Source organism: Schistocerca serialis, chromosome 2 (genome assembly GCF_023864345.2).
Source record: "Schistocerca serialis cubense isolate TAMUIC-IGC-003099 chromosome 2, iqSchSeri2.2, whole genome shotgun sequence".
In the NCBI taxonomy this organism is placed as follows: domain Eukaryota; kingdom Metazoa; phylum Arthropoda; class Insecta; order Orthoptera; family Acrididae; genus Schistocerca; species Schistocerca serialis.
In genome coordinates, this window is record NC_064639.1 from 921,979,679 (window position 1) to 921,998,901 (window position 19,223).

At 44.5% G+C, this 19,223-nt stretch overlaps 1 protein-coding gene across 1 annotated transcript in view; it reads left to right on the forward strand.

Moving 5' to 3' along the window:
- The window catches only part of LOC126456520 (photoreceptor-specific nuclear receptor), a 94,831-nt gene that overhangs the window by 57,846 nt on the left and 17,762 nt on the right, over positions 1-19,223 (forward strand). Inside the window, exons 3-5 of the mRNA XM_050092269.1 lie at positions 1,756-1,874; positions 1,938-1,998; positions 11,483-11,830. Coding sequence (XP_049948226.1) covers positions 1,756-1,874; positions 1,938-1,998; positions 11,483-11,830 — 528 coding nt within the window. The remainder of the gene's footprint in view (positions 1-1,755; positions 1,875-1,937; positions 1,999-11,482; positions 11,831-19,223) is intronic.

Sequence of the window (19,223 nt, forward strand, 5' to 3'; positions counted from 1 at the left end):
CAGTTGTGCAAGCACTCTTTCTAAGATATTGTCAGGTATCTGAGGGACGAGATGAACGATGCATCGGCAAGTCAAGGTTAAAACCACAACACAAGAGATCTCCTTTTGTATTTGATAACTAGATAAAACATGACATTAAATTTTGTGCCGGAAGCTGTTTTATCCACCTGATCTCTGTAGGCTGCGACATTTGCAGATAAGTGACATATTCACACTGCTACCGAATTCATGTCATTGTTGGTCTCTAAAGATAACGTGGCCTAACAAGGTGCATTAGTACCCTTATATATGTAGACATCGGGCGACATGTCCTTTCACACTCAACATTTTTCAGATATTACTTTTTCTTCTGTGCCAACAAATGTTATGAATTGCGGGCAATGAAGACAAATACAGATCATGGGGAAGATACCCTTAACATAGCAGAGTAAACGAGTATTTTGAGTCGGTGTCATGCGTGAATTCAATTTGTTCACTATCTAGAGTATTTTATGTTTTTGTGCTGGTGTAACATGTTGTTAACTCATTGACTTTAGCCTTTACATTAATATCATCATCGTGAGACTATATTTTTTAAATAGTAGACACTTGGAAGATAGTGGAGCCACATATCGGGACTAACAGGGTCAATCACATCGTCTGACAGTTGTTACTACGTGAACTGTGTTATCCTCTGTCACTGTAATTATTTTATTATTTGCTTATATGGTAATTACTTAGGTTGTCATCCGCAGCATAGAATGCTATTCAAATGATACAGTGGAAGCCCATCTTATAGCTTATACATCTGCATGTTTTTATAATTTTAATAATTTGACAATTATATCTGCAAATTTTTCTAATTTTTACTTTATTGTATATCAGTATGTGGAAATCGCACCAAGTTGTAAAGCATCTCTTACATAGGCGCACTTGTGCAAGTGAACGTAATAAGTAATTTTAGCTTCTCTTTTATTAATTATTTTATAATAATTTAAAAAAAGGTGGTTAGTGATCTTTTATCAACAGGTAATAGGAATCATGTTGTATTAAAATACATAAATAATTTTGTATACATGAATACACTAGTGACATCCGACAGCAGTGTCAAACCTGTGTTTATTGTAACAAAAAAAAAAAAAAAAAAAAAAAAACGAGTTCTTTCCAGGTGTAATTTGTACCGATGTACAGGCTACTCACTAGGCAGACGTGCTAACCACTACACCACCACCCTCACACAGTAGCTTTGTGCAACTGCACGGACTACCCTAGCATGCCTCCCTCATCGATCCGAATTTCCATTCGTGCCGCAGTCCACTTTTGTTTTTTCCTAAACTCAAACAGCATTGCCGGAGCTCTCCAACTGTACCGTAATAGCACCTCAGCATCGAAAGAAACACGGGATCATACCTGAAACCCAGACATAGGTGCTTTGATCAGTGAAACTACATGGTCCCGTTTATTCCAGGGAGTGTATTACAGTAACAATGTACGAATGTCATTAAATGGTTTTAATTTACTGAAATTTTAACCGGAAGAGGAACATCATTGTAATAAAAACTGAATGCTTTTCTCATGAGTATCCAAACAAGGGGTGAATGATGTAAAATCGTATATATATCAGTGAATCCTAGCCTATTAAAAGTGTAAAAGGGTCAAGCGAGGAACGTATTACTTGCTTTAAGGCACGATTCAGTAACAGTATTATTTTAATACTTACGTTACAAATCGCCCATCCCTGTTTATTTCTGAGACAAAATGAAACGCGTGTTGCAGCCGTGCAGGAGGAACGGGGCCCGCGCAAGGGACGCAAACGGCAGCTGTCGCACGCGCATGCGCAGAAGGCTGGGAGTGGCGCGGAGGCGGCGCACGAGCTGCCGCGGGCGACTCCTGCCGCAGCTGCAGCTGCTGCCCCCGCGATTTCTGCTGCTCACTGCTTCCCTCTAGCTGCCAGACAGTTGCAGGTGCCGCCGCCAGAGGCGCTGGAGCGCTCGCCGCTGCATCCTCTGGGCCAGTGCGGTATGTGTGGCGGTGCTTTCACAGTGCTCAACGGCGTCGGTTATGTCACAGTAATAATAATTTTGAAATCATTAGACCATTAAAGCAGCGGACAACATTAAACACATAGTACAGTTCGATTCATAATTTGAAGAACAATGCGTTAGTTATAAGCATTACAGGACTAAAGGTTTGTAAGAAAAATAAAGAGACTGACAACACTGCCAGCAACGTGGCAACACTGTGTTGTTCTGCTTGTGTGTTCATCCCTGCGCAGTCTGATTTTTAGCTCCATGTAGCCATCACGTGACTTTTTAGAGTGCCATCAGTGAAGCTGTGTTTTTGTTGTGTGTTACGAAAATGGAAGAGTGGAATTTAGAGCAGTGTTATGCAATCAAGTTTTGTATTAAACCTGGGGAATCTGGAAGTGTGACCTTTGCACATTTGAAACAGGCCTATGGTGAACGCCGGCCAGTGTGGCTGAGCGGTTCTAGGCACTTCAGTATGGAACCGCGCGACCGCTACGGTCGCAGGTTTGAATCCTGCGTCAGGCATTGATGTGTGTGATGTCCTTAGGTAAGTTAGGTTTAAGTAGTTCTAAGTTCTAGGGGACTGATGACCTCAGATGTTAAGTCCCATAGTGTTTAGAGCCATTTGAACCTATGGGGAACATTCCTCATCAACACCACAATCCCCCACCCCCCACTGCATGTCCTTCACTGTGCTCCTTCCTCCCCATCCTGGCTCCTTTCCCGCCGCCCCCTCCTTCCCCTCTCTCTGACTATCCACCTGGATCCCTGTATTCCTTGCGATTTTGTTCCTGTTGCCTGTTCTTTCATCTTTTCTGGCGTTTTTGGCCCCCCTTCTATCCTCTCTTTTCCTCCATCGTTCCACAACATAGCCCCCCTCTGCCCTGCTAGGTCACCAGCATGTGTACCCTGTCCATGTGGTGGGGCTGTTATATACACATCTGGCTGAGCCCCCTGACAGCACAGGGATAACACTACTGATATCCAAGCTGTTCCCACCCCATGTATGTCAAGGAGTGGTTACATGTCTTGTTGGAGTATTGGAACTCCCGACACTGACGACCATGCCAGATGGCCTTTGCTACGGCTGGGTGGCGCCCATGGGAGTGGCTGGTATCAGGGCGGATGCTTGGCGCATAAAGCATATCAAGCTGCAAAAATCTGGTCGTCCTCAAACGGCCATCTCTTCGAGTGGTAGCCATCATTGAATGCTGCTGCATCTGACCCTCCAGCTTTCCCTTCCCTCGGAAGAGGGCCAGGCTCACAATTTTGGGATGAAACACTTTCCTTATTACCTGGTCTGTACTAGGATGGATGGGGACGCATTCGCCGCCACAAGGCCATTGTTTTTTGTGGAGACTGCTGAGGACAAGTTTGGCGAAGTAGAGCCTCTCAGTAACATGCAGTTGGGCCCCCTGTTGATCAAAGCTTCTTCTGCCGCCCAATCAGCAGCCCTTCGTGCTTGTGATCGCATTGGCGACGCCCCTGTGTCTATTACCCTCATCAGTCTCTGAATATGGTCCAGGGAGTGATTTTCCATAGGGGCCTTGTACCCTCTCCCTTCCTAATCGGCCTACTGAATTGCGATATAACTGACCATGATCACATATGCCTAATGAAATTTTACAGTGATTAAGGCTGTTGTTAACGAAGGAAAATAGCACCAGTGAATTGGAGGAAAGTGTACAACAGACCCTTCTGAATGAAGAATCTATTTTAAACCTAACCTAAATACTGATAAAAATTTTGAAATGGGTTGAATACAGTGCAATCGCTCACGAACCACACGGGGGGGGGGGGGGGGGGGGAGGGAAAGTGTACCACGTAATATTTACTGCAAAAATTACTGATAATACAAAGAAAATACTGATTAGCTAAAAAAGGGAATAACTGAACGGTCGCTAGCGCGCCAGGGCAATGACTCTCCAGAATCTTAAGAAAGGCAATGGCAAAGAAATTGAAGCACATAATCACTGGCATGGCAACAGGAGGTTGTCACGCCATTTCACCGCACAAAATTTTACGAGAAAATAAATGAATCAGAAAGCATTGAATCTGCAGTTACTTATTCTGAAACATTAATTTTTTAAAGTAAAGTTAAATGGAGTTACTGGTTAAATAAATGTAACTAAAATTTGGCTACGAAAAAAAAATTACTTTCAGTAACGCAAAATTTAGAATATGGCTAGCAGTTTACCTTTCATTATTGAAAGACTGAATTAAATTTACTTTAAGCAAATGAACAACTCATTTTACTTTCAAAATAACAACAATAAAATGCATACCAAGCCAGCAAAAGTCACTCGCTAAGCTCAATACAGAATAAGTGAAACTGCGCACTTTTAATTGGTCCTGTATCTTTAGTTATTAGTTTTGCCAGTGAAATTTTACTTTAATTTAAGTGAATGAATTAACACTCAAAATCACAAATTAGTTAAGCCTCTGCTACGAAATACAAGAATGAACAGTTACTGAGGCAGAAAACTTAGACTGAAACTGTTCATTAGTGAACACACAAAGTGGCAGTAAATAGTTAATTATTTTCATATTCATACAATACTCGGTGATTGCATGGAAAGTTAATGGACCCTGCTTAGTTACAATTTCTGAGGACAATGACAACACAGGAGCCCTACAAGTTTTTAACTATAGCAGGTTATTATTCAAGTTGGTCATACTTTGTGAAAGAACTGCAAGTGGGTAAAGCCTCTACAGTACTATATCCATCAGTTAACAGTTTTACAATGTTGTAGCTGTGCGGACGACGAAGAATGTAGCCGACGACAATGCTGAGCTTCCGTTGTTGCTGCTGCTGTTGTTCGAGAACCCCGAGTTGTCTCCAGAGCCATGGATAATTACGGGACAGGCAATAGTTACAATTGCAGCTTCCTCTGCCGGTCCACACCTGCCGTGCTCTCAACACTTGCGGTTAAATGAATCAGGAGCGTCTACACTGCTGCGAGCATAGCTGCACACCGCGTCTGCAGGAGAGCCCAACAAACGCTTCAGCATTTTTCATCACTTAAAGTTCCCTTGGCTAGTACCCACTAATTTGCAACATTTTCCTTGTAATTACAATCAATTACATACAGTTAGAAATAAATATACTATTATATCAATTATGAATTAGGTATAGTTTCTGTCATAAAGCTTACAGATTCATAATTAGAAGTACAGTACAAGTTATCAACGGATGTTAAACGACGAATATTTTGGATAGTGCAGATGGTATTATTTCTGCATTTTCGGTGTTACAGCCTCATCTTACAAACTGATGAGGAAACTCTAGGATAATGTGGAGCGACGCGGTATTCATTTTGTTCGACATGTGCTGAAGTGTCGTAAAGACAAATGCACAGATATTGGCGCCTTTATTCTGGCTTTCATTGGGGATACGCTCCCAGAGAATGTCAAGGTCTTGAATTACCACTGTGATGTGAGGCCGTACGTCCCGCCACCCATGAGATGTTTTCAGTTCTTGTGTTTTGGACGTATGTCTTCCCACTGTTCGCCGGACCCTCTGTGTGATGACTGTGACCACCCACTCCACGAGGGAAGCCCCTGTGTTCTGCCACCTGTGTGTGTGTCAACTGGCATGACCGCCACTCTCCATGCTGTCCAGAATGTCCAGTTTACTTGAAAGAAAAGAAGATCCAAGAGAACAAGTCCCTTGATCGTCTATCTTATGCTAGGCTCGCCAAAAACATGACCGACTACTCCCAGTGTCTATTTCTTCTACTTTCGCCTCTGTTACATCCTTTCCGTCTCCTACATCTTCCGTATCCCAGTTCTGTCCTCCTCCTATCTCCTACTTCCCTGCAGTTCCCACGCCGTCCCCTCCGGGTGCCGCTCACCCTCCCCAGCCGAAGAAGTGCTCCCCTTCTTCAACACCTGCCAGTGATGGGGCTCCCTGCCAGGACCCCTCCACCAGCGTATGGTTCAGGCTGGAGGCCTGCTACCACAAGTCAGCTACCTAGATTAGATGGTTAAAAGAATCTTTGTGTGTTCATCCTTTAGACTGGAGGTCTTTGGGACCACGGCCGTTTGCTATTGTAGGAAAATGAAACACCTACAGCCGTCCTTATGATCTTATCTACTGTGTAGCTACCAGTTTCGGCGCTTCAGTGCGCTATCTTCAGTCCGTAGTTGATGCTGAAGGATTGAGTTGATGTTTAGGGTGCTGACACCACAGTTACAGATAATCTGCTCATAAGGATGGCTGCAGGCGTTTTATTTTCTTACAATAGTTAGAAAATGTCTGGAAGTGACAGCACAGACTATAGTTGCTTCTCAAAATGCATTGTCTAACACCAAACAACCCCACAAGTAGACCCCTGTGGGCATACCTTAGTGATCTACTGATCCCTGCTTGCCACTCGACGACTGCGTTTCTACAATAATCCAGAAGACTGTTGTATAGAACTGCTGGAAGCTGCAGGTCTTGAAGACGTGCAGACATCACGGGCCACTATAAAGTGCCTAATGCCCCTCCTACATTAGTACTGCTACTGCGTATTTCTTTTCTGTTATGTTTACTATTCCAATATCCCGATTAAGCGCGTCTTGTATCGATTTTCCAAGCGTAAATCTGAAATCATGTGAAGGCGTTCACAAAAGAGTCGCTCCTGGACCATAGCCAGCGAATTTAGAAGGCAGATCGGTCGATAAGATTTGCGTTCTGGCAGAATGTTGTCACGGATTTTTTTAATAAGTGTGTTCGTCACCTTCTAAGCTGCAGGCACATGTGCCAGCCGGAGGAAGTGGTTAAAAAGTTTCATCTGATATGTGGTGATTTGCGGTGCATCCTGCTGTACCACATTTGAAGAATTTCATCAGGGTTGGGAGCCTTCCTTCTCTTTTGCCTCTTAATGGTTGATGCGACTTCCCCGTGTGCGAAGGGCGGGGAATGGTATTAGTTGAGTGTTGCGTTTCCAGTTATTCTCTTAATTGCGGGTATTCAGGTTCGTCAGTCTGTGGAAACTCGTCAGGGAGTAGCTTATACAGCAGGAATCCCTCCGTATACCTCCATCTCTGGCTCATTTCGTCATTGCGCTACCTTAGTGTTGATAATACCAGTAGCGCTTCTATTCTCTCGGTCAGTATTTTATATGGCTCACCCCAGTGATTGCCTTTAAATTGTAGCTTCTGAAATTTCCTCGGTGTATTTCATCTTCTAATAATTTTCGGGTGGTAACTTATTCAGTGCTGAGTTGACGGCCTTGTTTGAACATTCTCGCGCCTCAACCTACTTCTTATTCTGTAACGAATTCTTTGAACAAACAGCCAGCGACGCCATGGGGATCCCATTGCCCCCCCGTGGTGGCTAATCTTATTATGGAGGACTTTCAGGAGAAAGCACATGAGTCTGCTGTTTTAAAGCCAACGGTTTTCTGCCTTTATGTAGATGGTACTATTGTTGTATGGCGTCATGGCAGACAATAACTGGAGACATTCCTTTGTCACTTAAAAGCATTTACATGAGAACATTAAGTTTACGATGGGGATTGAGAAAGATGGGACTTTACCCTTTTAGACGTGCTAGTACGTCGTAAGACTGATGGGTCACTGGCACAGTCTATGTACAGATAACCTATGCACACATATCTATATCTCCAGGCGTCTAGTTGCCGTCACCCAGCACAAACCACCGGTGTTCTTAGTGCCTTAATACTACGGACGCACGGAATATCGGACGATGAAACCCTCCATGCAAAATTAGACCACTTGGAGAAGGTTTTTAAAGAGAATGGCTACACTTCACGCCAAATAAGGAAGGCCATGAACAGCTATAACAACAAAAACCAACGTACTGAGGACACTGATGACGACCATAAATAAATTGCGTTCCTTCCACATGCCGAGAATGTGTCGTCTAAAATAGGCAAATAGTGTACGAAAAATTAAATCTAGATTATCTTCCGTCCATCAGCGAACAGCTTGGCCCTGGTTGGATCCATTAAGGACGACTTAAAACTGAAAAAAGCGGGCGTTTACAAAATTCCCTGCGAGAGTGGCTGTGAATATATACGCCAGATGACACGAACTGTCTAGGAGCGTTGTACAGAACACAACAGATACACCCGTCTTCGGCAGCCGTACAATAGAACAAAATTTTAGCTCCAAGTTTCCTGTTTTTTGGGATTTAGTAATCAAAGAATCAGTGGAAATACATCTTTCCGATAATGTCATAAATCGTGACAACAGCTTTCGACTCGGTAAAAACTGGAATCCTGTAATTAAAATTATCCAGTGACAGCCGAAACGACGGATTCAGTCGATACTCAATGAGTAGATCATCTCTCAGTTCCATCACTGAGGACAGCACACACAACTCGGCTGCACCGCGCATGTCATCATCTGAAAAATGCGCCAAAAGACGCCAGCACACTTCGTATGCGCAAGTTTCGGCATAAATAACGTAAATGCACCTGGGATCTTCAGTAGTTGCCTACTCACCTGAAGATGGCCGGACGTCTCTGGGCAGAAATATTGTGGCAGAATGTCGACAGGATCCGGCTGCTCACCCGAAAATTATTGGGAGAAAAAAAATGCCTTTAAATTCTCTGTCCGCATAATCCTCCCAGCGCATCTTTTTAGCTCGGAGCAGCACTTTCTGTAGCTGTACTGACGCCTCTGTAAACTGCTCAAGTCTGACCCGATGTTTCTAACTCTCATGGCACGTTGGCATAGAGCTTACGTCTGTGTTCTGACTCTCGATCTAGTGGTGGCGACTGGGATGGTTGCATTCTACGCTCCTGTTAGCACTTCAGTCCACAGATGTGTCCTGTATCCTATACTATTTTCCACTTGTTGTAGTGGAAAGGAGAATATTAAGTCACGAAGCTTTTCCCTACCTGTTTTGTGCAGATTAAGACATAGTTCAGACGTTATCTGGAGCTGAGCATCAGAACCATTGTCTGTCAGGATCATGCTACCAACTGGTCCTTTAATTGAGATATTGTTGACTGTGCACTAGCTGTACTAGAGGATGGTGGCGGCACAAGCTGTGAGGTGATGCATGAAGTGCGCTCACAAGGACGAGGACAAGAGTGGATCCAGTATAGTATACTATTGTACACCAGTAATGACCACAAGTCTTTGGCATTTGTCTTCAGCATTCGACCTAAATGATGTCAGTTGTTCTTATAAGTAAGAGACTGTTGACTGTCTACTAGTTCTAGGCGGTTCATGGCTAGAGGACCACAGCAGTACAGGATATGAACAAGTGACAAGCAATAGTCACAACAATAACAAAAAGGGTGGATCTAACATCACTACCTGTAGAACTGTTGTAGTGTGCACAAGCCTTCTACATTTGTTAGATTTTTTCTGAATGTTGTAATTTCGTCTTTTAAGAAAGATGTTCACTGGCTACTAGTTCTGCTATAGGACTTAGGCACACAGGGTGCCAAGTGGTGCACTGGGGTGGGTCAGAAGAACAAGAGCGAACACAATATACATTCCTGTGGTATAACTGCAGTGACAAGAGAAATTCTAAATTGTGCTGTTTGAGGCTTTCCCGGCGCTGCATCTGCTTGATAGGTTCCCGGGAATGACGCCGGATAATATTGTAAAAACCGCACAATATTTCAGCGAGACAACTGCCCGCCATCTTCAGGTACTACTGTCGCGTCGCTGAGAAGCTCGCCAATTTATATGCTGGCTTTCTAGAACAGCGCAGGCGCCAGCGGGGGCATAACGCCATCGAAGACCAATCGTGGACGGCGTCGAATACCAGAGCCCTCTGCTGGAGAAACGGGTCGCAGTCTGCTGAAGCGCGCCGCGGCGGGGAAAATGCGGCCGGGAGCGACGGACCCCGTTCGCGCGCGACGTGTTGGCGCGCGGTTTAAGCATCTGCGCTAAGGTTTCCCATGTGCGTTGACTCGGTGCAGTTGCTAATCTGCAGCTAACGATTCCTTAGTGCCGCAAGGCTGGCTCCCAGGCTTTGCTCAGGTGAAACCCTGTGTCTCTGTTTATTAGGTCACCGCTTATACGTATTTTGACCGCCTCTTTGATGATGGAGTCCCAGTATGCGGAAGCATACGAGAAGACCTTGGTTACTTCATAATTCATGCCGTGTCCCATGTCAAGGCAGTGTTCAGCAACAGCATATTTCTCTGGCTGACCCAACCTCTTGTGACGTTTACGTTCGTCGCATCTGTCTTTAACCGTACGACACGTCTGGCCAATGTAAGACTTCCCACAGTGGCACGGGATTTTATATATTCCTGGTCTCCTCAGGCCAAGGTTGTCTTTAACAGAGCCCAGCACTGATTGCACTCGTGCTGGAGGCCGGAAAACATATTTAATCCGGTATTTCTTGAAAATTCTGCCAACATCTTAAAAGACACGCTACCGACATACGGTAGAAAAACCAACCCCGTGGTGTTCTCTGCTTCCTCAGGCTGTTCTTCAGGTTTGGAGCGTGCTGGTCAAAATGCATTCCGGATCTGCTTCTCGGAGTACGCGTTCTGGGCAAACACAGAATGGAGATGGCTAAGCTCTGCCGATAAGCTATCCTGATCTGAGATAGCTCTAGCCTTATGCACTAGCGTCCGTAATACACCGCTGCACTGTGAGGGATGATGACAGCTCATAGATTGTAAATACAAGTCTGTGTGCGTAGGCTTCCAGAACTCACTATGACCCAAGGAGCCGTGTCCTTTTCTACAAACCAAAACATCCAGAAATGGGAGCTCACCATCTTTCTCTACCTCCATGGTGAAACAGATGCTTGGATGGAGGGAGTTCAGATGTTCCAGAAAAGAAGGAAGCGTTGCTGTCCCTTGCGGCTATACCATAAACGTATCATCTACATATCTCCAAAAACATTTAGGTTTCAAAACTGCCGTCTGCAGTGCTTTGTCCTCGAAATCTTCCATAAAAAGATTAGCTACTATGGGAGACAGAGGTCTACCCATAGCAACACCGTCAGTCTGCTCAAAATACTGGTCGTTGAATAAAAAGTAAGTCAAGGTAAGCACGTATTTGAAGAGGTGTAAGATGTCCTCTTCCAGCTTAACTCCTATGAGTTGTAATGAGTCCATCAGATTCTAAGTTTCTCACATTTCTAGTGAATATTGTAAGCTGATCTTTAAAGCAATCTGTAAAACAGGGATCATATCTAGAGGACTGTGACAGCACCGGGTGCAAGGAAGTGCACAAGGTGTGGTCACAGGAACAAGAACAAGAGTGGACCCAATATCGAAGCTTGTGGTAGACTTGTCTTTTCTGTGCCTATATTTCAGTTAATGTTGTCAGATCGTCATTCAGTTGTCATTGATACCTTTAGCTATCTACCAGTTGTACATGGATCCTTGCTGGAGGAATATAGTGGCGCAGGAAGTGAGTCAAGAACAAGAAAGGACCCAGTATCGACCCCTGTGGAACACCTATTTGTCCGATTTGAGCTGAGTGTTCTAGGTTCGCCTTTTTGAGTGAGCTGCTGTCGAGTGTGTGGTTGTTGCGCGGCGCAGGGTGCGAGGCGGTGCACGAGACGTGGTCGCAGCTGCTGCTGGGCAGCGTGCGGCAGGCGCGGCGCCACCCGTGCCTGGGCTGCGGGCTGTCGCGCGGCCAGCAGGACCGGCTGGTGCGCGCCGCGTGGCCGCGCCTGCTGCTGCTGCGCGCCGCCTGCTGGCCCGCCGCCGACGTGGCCGCGCAGCTGGAGGGCGCCGCCGCGTCGCCAGTGGCAGCGCCAGCAGCAGTAGCGCCAGCGGCAGCTGGCGACTGGCGCGCCGTGGCCGCCGCCGTCCGCGTGCTGCAGGACGCCAGGCTGTCCCCGCTGGAGGTCGCGCTGCTCGAGACCGTGCTCCTCTGCCGCCCAGGTACAGCTACGGCCCCATATCATATCTCATAACGGCTGAGTCCCAGCAGTGTGGTCTCAATTCACATAAAACGTCCGTAACTTTCATATACATTGCCGAAAAAAAAAAAGGGATTCGATGACCGCATGTGCCAGCTGGGGGATAGTAGATGTACTGAAAATGGATTCAATAATGTCTGTCATAGTGTAATGGCATAGCTACCAGAGGGCTATCTGTGTCTACCCTTTAATAGGGAACGCTCGCAGCCAGAAGGCTCAGTGTGGTACATACGTGCAAAGCAACCAGGCAACCATGCCACGGGAAGCCAACTGAGGGAGTTTGAAAGTGGTGAGCTTGTGGCCTTCCTGAGTGGTGGGATGGCCCTTTCAGAGAACTGTCACACAAGTAGGATGTGCTGCGTCAGCTGTGCAACAATGCTGAGCATAGTTACTAAACACAGTTTTCCGAAATTCCTTCACGAAAGAAGACGAAGTAAGTATTCCAAAATTCAAATTAAGAACAGTTCCCAATCTGAGTAGCTTAGAAGTAGACTTATAAGTAAACATCAGAGTAGTGGAAAAATTTAAATCACTTAATAAAATCAAGTCTTCTGGTCCAGACTGTCTATCAATTACGTTTCCTTCAGAATATGCTGATGCAATAGCTCTATATTTAACAATCAGCTCGCTCGACGAAAGATCTGTGCCCAAAGACTGCAAAGCTGCACAGGTCACACCAATATTAAAGAAAGGCAGTAGGAGTAATCCACAAAATTACAGACCCATGTCATTAACGCCAATATGCTCCATGATTTTGGAACATACGAGTATATTGTGTTTGAACATTATGTTTTACCTCGAAGAGACTGGTTTATTGACATACAGTCAACAAGGATGTAGAAAACATCATTCATGTGAAACACAACTATGTATTTACTCAAATGAACTGTTGAGTGGTATTGACAGGGGATTTCAAATTGATTTCGCATTTCTAGATTGCCAGAAGACGTCTGACACTGTACCTCACAAGCAACTATTACTCAAATTGCGTACTTAAGGAATATCGTCTCAGTTAAGAGATTGGATTCGTGATTTCCTATCAAAGACGTAACCATTCATAGTACTTGACGTAAAGTCATCTAGTAAAAAAGAAATGATATCTGGCGTTCCCCACGGTAGTGTTATAGGCCCTGTGCTGTTCCTTATCCATATAAACGATTTAGGAGACAATCTGAGCAGCTCTCTTAGGTTGTTTGCAGATGATACTGTCATTTATCGTCAATAAAGTCATCAGAAGATCAAAGCAAACTGCAGAACTATTAACAAAAGATATCTGTATGGTGCAAAAATAGGCAGCTGGCCCTAAATAGTGAAAAGTGTGACGTTGTCAATATGAGTGCTACAAGGAATCCGTTTAACTTTGCTTCAGTCACATCTAAAGGCCGTAAATTCAAATAAATAGCTAGGAATTACTGAACTGTGAATTTACTTTCTAAATCTTTTCTTAAAGAATTTACTTCATTTACTAGCGATTCATCAAGAACATTAACACATTTAATCACGCTAGGTGAGCGTGGAAGTAGTTGCCACGGAGAAACTGATGAAAATGAAATTACCTTTAACAAATGGGAATTTTATTCATAAAAGCCTTTTCAAAAACAGATTTAAAATTTATAAGCAGAAAAGCACCCTCGAGATATTAAGTTACAATTTTATTTAGAGGCAGAAAGAACAATATTGGAAGTATGAGCCTTCGGGCTGAGAAGCTTGCCGCTCCCTTTCAACACGGCCGTAGTCACGACTGCTCACAATAACCTCTGAAGGACCACACTAGTGCAAATCTGCAACACACCAGATTACTTTAAACTAAAATTTTTAACAACTCACACAAACACATTAACTATGCACCCCGTAAGAGGGATAGAAATGGTACAAACACTCAGACTAAGAAATTATTTGCCATCGAAAGTGCAATTTGTTTTTAACAAGACTCTTACGGTAGAAGTGTGGCAACTTTATAAAAATGGCTATTTAAATAAAACCCATGAAATTCAGACTTACATAAAATGTACAACATGGTCTACAATACACATATACCGCCTCGCAAGATGATAGGCAAGATAATAACAATTTTCAGGAATTCGGCCTTTACACCTTAATTCTATAAATTCGATAACACCGAATCCGACAAACATGACAGAGGCAGCTATTAAAGTATGGCAGATTGACATGGGGATTACTGACCAACCCGAACCGCAGGTTGCTCTAACCTGCCCCTGCTCCACAAGGGAAAAACGGACCACCTAATTTATAAACAACCACCTTACTGCGAGTGGGCAAACGGAGAAGAATGGTGGGACGACCCCAAAGCAAATTGGCTAGTGACCTCACCAAGAAAACAAGTAAAATTTAATAAGAGTAAATCAAACAAGTTATCATCAATCACTTAACTTCTAATAAACTGCGAATTCTGGCGAAGACCTGCCGCAGCACCCCCAACGCTCTCCGGAACCGCCCGCTGTCAGCCGCTTCAACGGACGCAGGAAGGCGGTCCGATCTCCCGTCTCACGGGGTTGCAGCTCGCCCCAGCCACCCCCATGCCGTGGTTTCACTCCTGTTGCTCTTGTGTCAACCGCGAAGCCACTACCCCTTTCTATAAGGCGCGGCCGACTGGACTCACGTGGGGTCCTCACATGCGCCGACGCTCAAGGCGGACAAGTCATCTCGTGTCTCAGTGCGCGACCGACCAACCGACCGATCCAACCGCCAATGACCGTTGCCCGAGCAACTCGAGCAGACTGGCGGCCTAACGCGCAGACTCATATGCAGGAACGCAGCCCCGACCGGGCGACCACTAGCCGAGTTCTGTTACTCGCGGAATGGAAAGACTCCCATTTTATGGCTTAAAGTTTGATCCAAAGGACAGACATACTCGCATTCCGACGACAGACAGACACTAACTGCCGCACAAATGCGAACGAGAGACAGAACAGCAACTGATGACGCGAGACTGACCTAGCCTCACTCCGACTGACCAACTGCCTAGACTCTCTCCCTAGCGAGCTCATAGCGCCCCTTAAATGCACGTGAACAGGCTACCTTTCCCCTTTCCCACCAGAGGGAGACACCAAAGCTGCGATAGCCACAGCGGCGCCACTGCCAGAAACGGAGGGGGACTGCTTTACACTACGCGCTGCGGCGCGCTCTTCAAAATAGCAAATTTTGCCACGGCTCAATTACAATTACAGATAACTTCAATTGGAAACAACATATAGAAAATGTCTTGGGGAAGCCCAACCAAGACAGCGTTTTATTGGCAGAACACTTAGAGGATGCAACAGATCTACTGAAGAGACTGCCTACATTACGCTTCTCCGTCCCCTTGAGGACTACGGCTGTGCGGCGTGGGATCCTTACCAGATAGGATTAACGGAGTACATCGAGAAAGTTCAAAGAAGAGGACCACGTTTTATATTATCGAGAAACAGGGGAGAGAGTGTCACTGGCACGATACAGGATTTGTGGTGGACACCATTAAAACACAGGCATTTTTCGTTGTGGCAGAGTTTTCTCAAGAAACTTCTATCTCCAATTTTCTTCTCCGAATGCGAAAATATTTTGTTGACGCTGATCTACATAGGGGGAAACGATCATCATAATAAAGTAAGGGAAATCAGAACTTGCACGGAAAGATATAGGTGTTCGTTTTTTCCATGCGCTGTTCGGGATTGGAATAATGGAGAATTATTGTGAAGGTGGTCCGATGAACCCTCTGCCAGGCACTTAAGTGTGATTTGCAGTGCATCCATGAAGATGTACATCAGTGGTCACGTGAACATTCTCACAACCGTAGACGAGTTTCTGGACGTCCACGCAGCATACATTTCCGCCAGGTTCGTCGTGTTGTAAGGGCAGCAGTGGCAGATCGTACAGCTATTACAGCACAGACGAGAGGGCTTGTGAGCCCAGACGTTTCAACACGAATTGTTACGAACCGGTTATTAGGAGTGGGACTGCGGACACGCACATCTCTAGCCTCTCTTCCATTCACGCCACAGCATCGACGTGCACGGCTGAACTGGTGCCGTCAGAGAATCACTTGGAAGATGAAATGGTGCACCGTGGTCTTCATCAGTGAAAGCAGATTCTGTCTGTATGCAAGTGACAGTCATCTGCGCATACAAAGTAGACCTCGTGAGCGTTGTCTCGTTGAGTGAATTAGTGGATACCAGTTACCTAACCCCACGGTGCAATAACTGCAACTCTTGTTCACTTTTGGTGTTTCTGGAGGGGATACGGAGTAACGCTCGGTACGTGCAGAATGTTGTTAGAGCCGTTCTTCTGTTATTCTTGCAACTGGCAGATGATGTGTTCTTCCAACAGAATAATGCTCGCCCACACATTTCCATGAATGTCAACGTGCTCCGCAAGACTTTGTGACTTATCGTATCGTGTTTGTGTAGTGTATTGCGTTGTGGTTTCAATGGTCTTTAAATATGCTTCAAATGCGTATGAAGGTTAAAATTATTAACCTCTAATCCTTGCATTAAAACTGATATTATTCCTGTACTAAAACACAATGATGACGCCAATAACACTCTCATGCTATGTCAATATTTTTAAACATTTGTCGGCGACAGCGCAAAAGGTTTGTGTAAGCTACTTCTACACAAATCATGGGAATAAATTTCAGTAGAGGTAAATTAATAAAGCTCTCAGGGAGTTGTTTCTATGTAAAGGTGTATTACACTAATGTGTATTACACTAATATTCATTTTGCAACCAGTCTGTATTTTTAATTAATATACCGTGATCGCTGTGGCGGCGAATACGCTAAGCTGATAGTACGTGGCAGCATTTGTATGTCCTGTACGAACACTGTTCTACTTCTTTTTTTCTTTTCTTTTTTTTTAAAAAAAAGCAAGAAATGGCTGCTAACAATACGTAAAACTATCTTAAATATCTCAGGTAAGGGAGGGCACTATACTACAAATAAAAGAAGAGCTTTTATAGTTAACGAATATACTACTGTTTTCTGCAAGCTCTTAAGTGCATAATTCACACAATTATTGATAATAGACCTGTATTTTACTAAGATCTGTTACAATCACATCCGTCTAAGCCAGCGATAATCTTATGAGAGCTACAGTCACTCTTTGTTCGTTGGACAAAAGAATAGTAATTATTAATGTCTTCTGTAGTCAGAATCAGAGATCACACAATCATATGTCTGACGAGCGTCGCTGATCACCTTTTATCATTCGCTTCACACTACTTCTTTGGATTTTTACAGTACTGTCAGTTTATCACACGCCTCAAAAATTATTCTGTCGGTTTTGCAGTAAATCCTAACCAGGAGACAGGATAACGTCCAGCAACTTCCCTGGTCAGCACGAACTCTGGACTTGTTTCCAATCGATCATACACTATGTGATCAAAAGTATCCGGACACCCCCAAAAACATACGTTTCTCATATTAAGTGCATTGCACTGCCACCTACTGCCGGGTACTCCATATCAGCGACCTCAGTAGTCATTAGACATCGTGAGAGAGCAGAATGGGGCGCTCCTCGGATCTCACGGACTTCGAACATGGTGAGGTGAATGGCTGTCACTTGAGTCATACGTCCATACGCGAGATTTTCACACTTCTAAACATCCCTAGGTCCACTGTTTCCTATGTGATACTGAAGTGGAAACGTGAAGGGACATCTACAGCACAAAAGCGTACAGGCCGACCTCGTCTGTTGACGGGTAGTAGGCAGACATCCATCCAGACCATCACACAGGAATTACAAACTGCATCAGGCTCCACTGTAAATACTATGACAGTTAGGCGGGAGGTGAAAAAACTTGGATTTCATGGTCAAGCGGCTGCTCATAAGCCGCAAATCACTCAGGTAAACGCCAAACGACGCCTCGTTTGGTGTACGGAGCGTAAATATTGGACAATTGAACAGTGGAAAAACGTTGTGTGGAGTGACAAATCACGGTACACAGTGTGGCGACCCGATGGCAGGGTGTGGGTATGGCGAATGCCTGGTGAAAGTCAACTGCCAGTGTGTGTAGTCACAACAATAAAATTCGGAGGCGGTGGTGTTATGGTGTGGTCGTGTTTTTCATGGATGGGGCTTGCATCCCTCCTTTTTTTTGCGTGGCACTATCACAGCACAGGTCTACATTGATGTTTTAAGTACCTTCTTGCTTCCCACTGTTGGACAGCAATTCGGGGATGGCGATTGCACCTTTCAACACGATCGAGCACCTGTTCATAATTCACGACCTGTGGCGGAGTGGTTACACGACAACAGTATCCCTGTAATGGACCGGCCTGCACAGTGTCCTGACCTGAATCTGACAGAACACCGTTGGGATGTTTTGGAACGACGACTTCGTGCCAGACCTCACCGACCGACATCGATACCTCTCCTCAGTTCAACACTCCAGGAAGAATGGGCTGCCATTCCCCAAGAAACCTTCCAGCACATGAGCGAACGTATGCCTGCGAGATTGGAAGCTGTCATCAAGGCTAAGGGCGGGCCAACACCATATTGAATTTCAGCATTACCGATGGGAGGCGCCACGAACTTTTAAGTGTCCGGATACTTTTGATCACATGGTGTAACATTTTCAAACGTTTTCAAGAAGATAAGGTATAATAGACTTTACATACAGTGCAGGGAAACATACTGGACAGCAAGCATTTTGGATTTCAAAAAGGACTGTCAGTTGAATAGGCTATATTTACCTTGATCACAATCAATACATCTGAAACTCCTACCATCGCGAATATTTCGACGGTCGGTTAAGGCTTTTCCTAGATATTCTGATGAAAAAGCTAAAATATTTCAGAATACTAAGCACAGTGGATTCATGGTTTTCATCTTAGCCAAATGACAGAAAGCAATGCGTGAGTTCCATGGAACTCGAATAACAAAGTCATTCAGAATGTGAGGCAATCAGACAAGGTTCGAGTTTGGGTATTGTGTTGTTTCTCATATACAAGAAGGTCTTTGACTTGCATTATCAAAAGATGCAAATTTTCTACTTTTTGCAGGTGATACAAGTATATGTATCCGAAATAATATCCGACCCCTCACTGAAAAGTAAGCTAATGAAATATTCGAAAACACCAACAGATAATTCAAGGTAAATAGATTATCACTGAAGAGTCAGTGCGTATGGAACAGAACTTCACATAACACTTCAAAATCTATAACAATAGGTTTCTCAAAGAATGGAATACAATAATTAGGAAGTATTACGTTTTTGGGGCTACAAATGGATGACAACTTTGCCTGGAAAACCCACTGCCTGGAATTAATGACACGCATTGCATTAGCTGTGTTTGCAGTATGCATCGTTACTACAATAGGCGATTTATAAAGCATATTTCCCTTCATTATTTTTCCAGA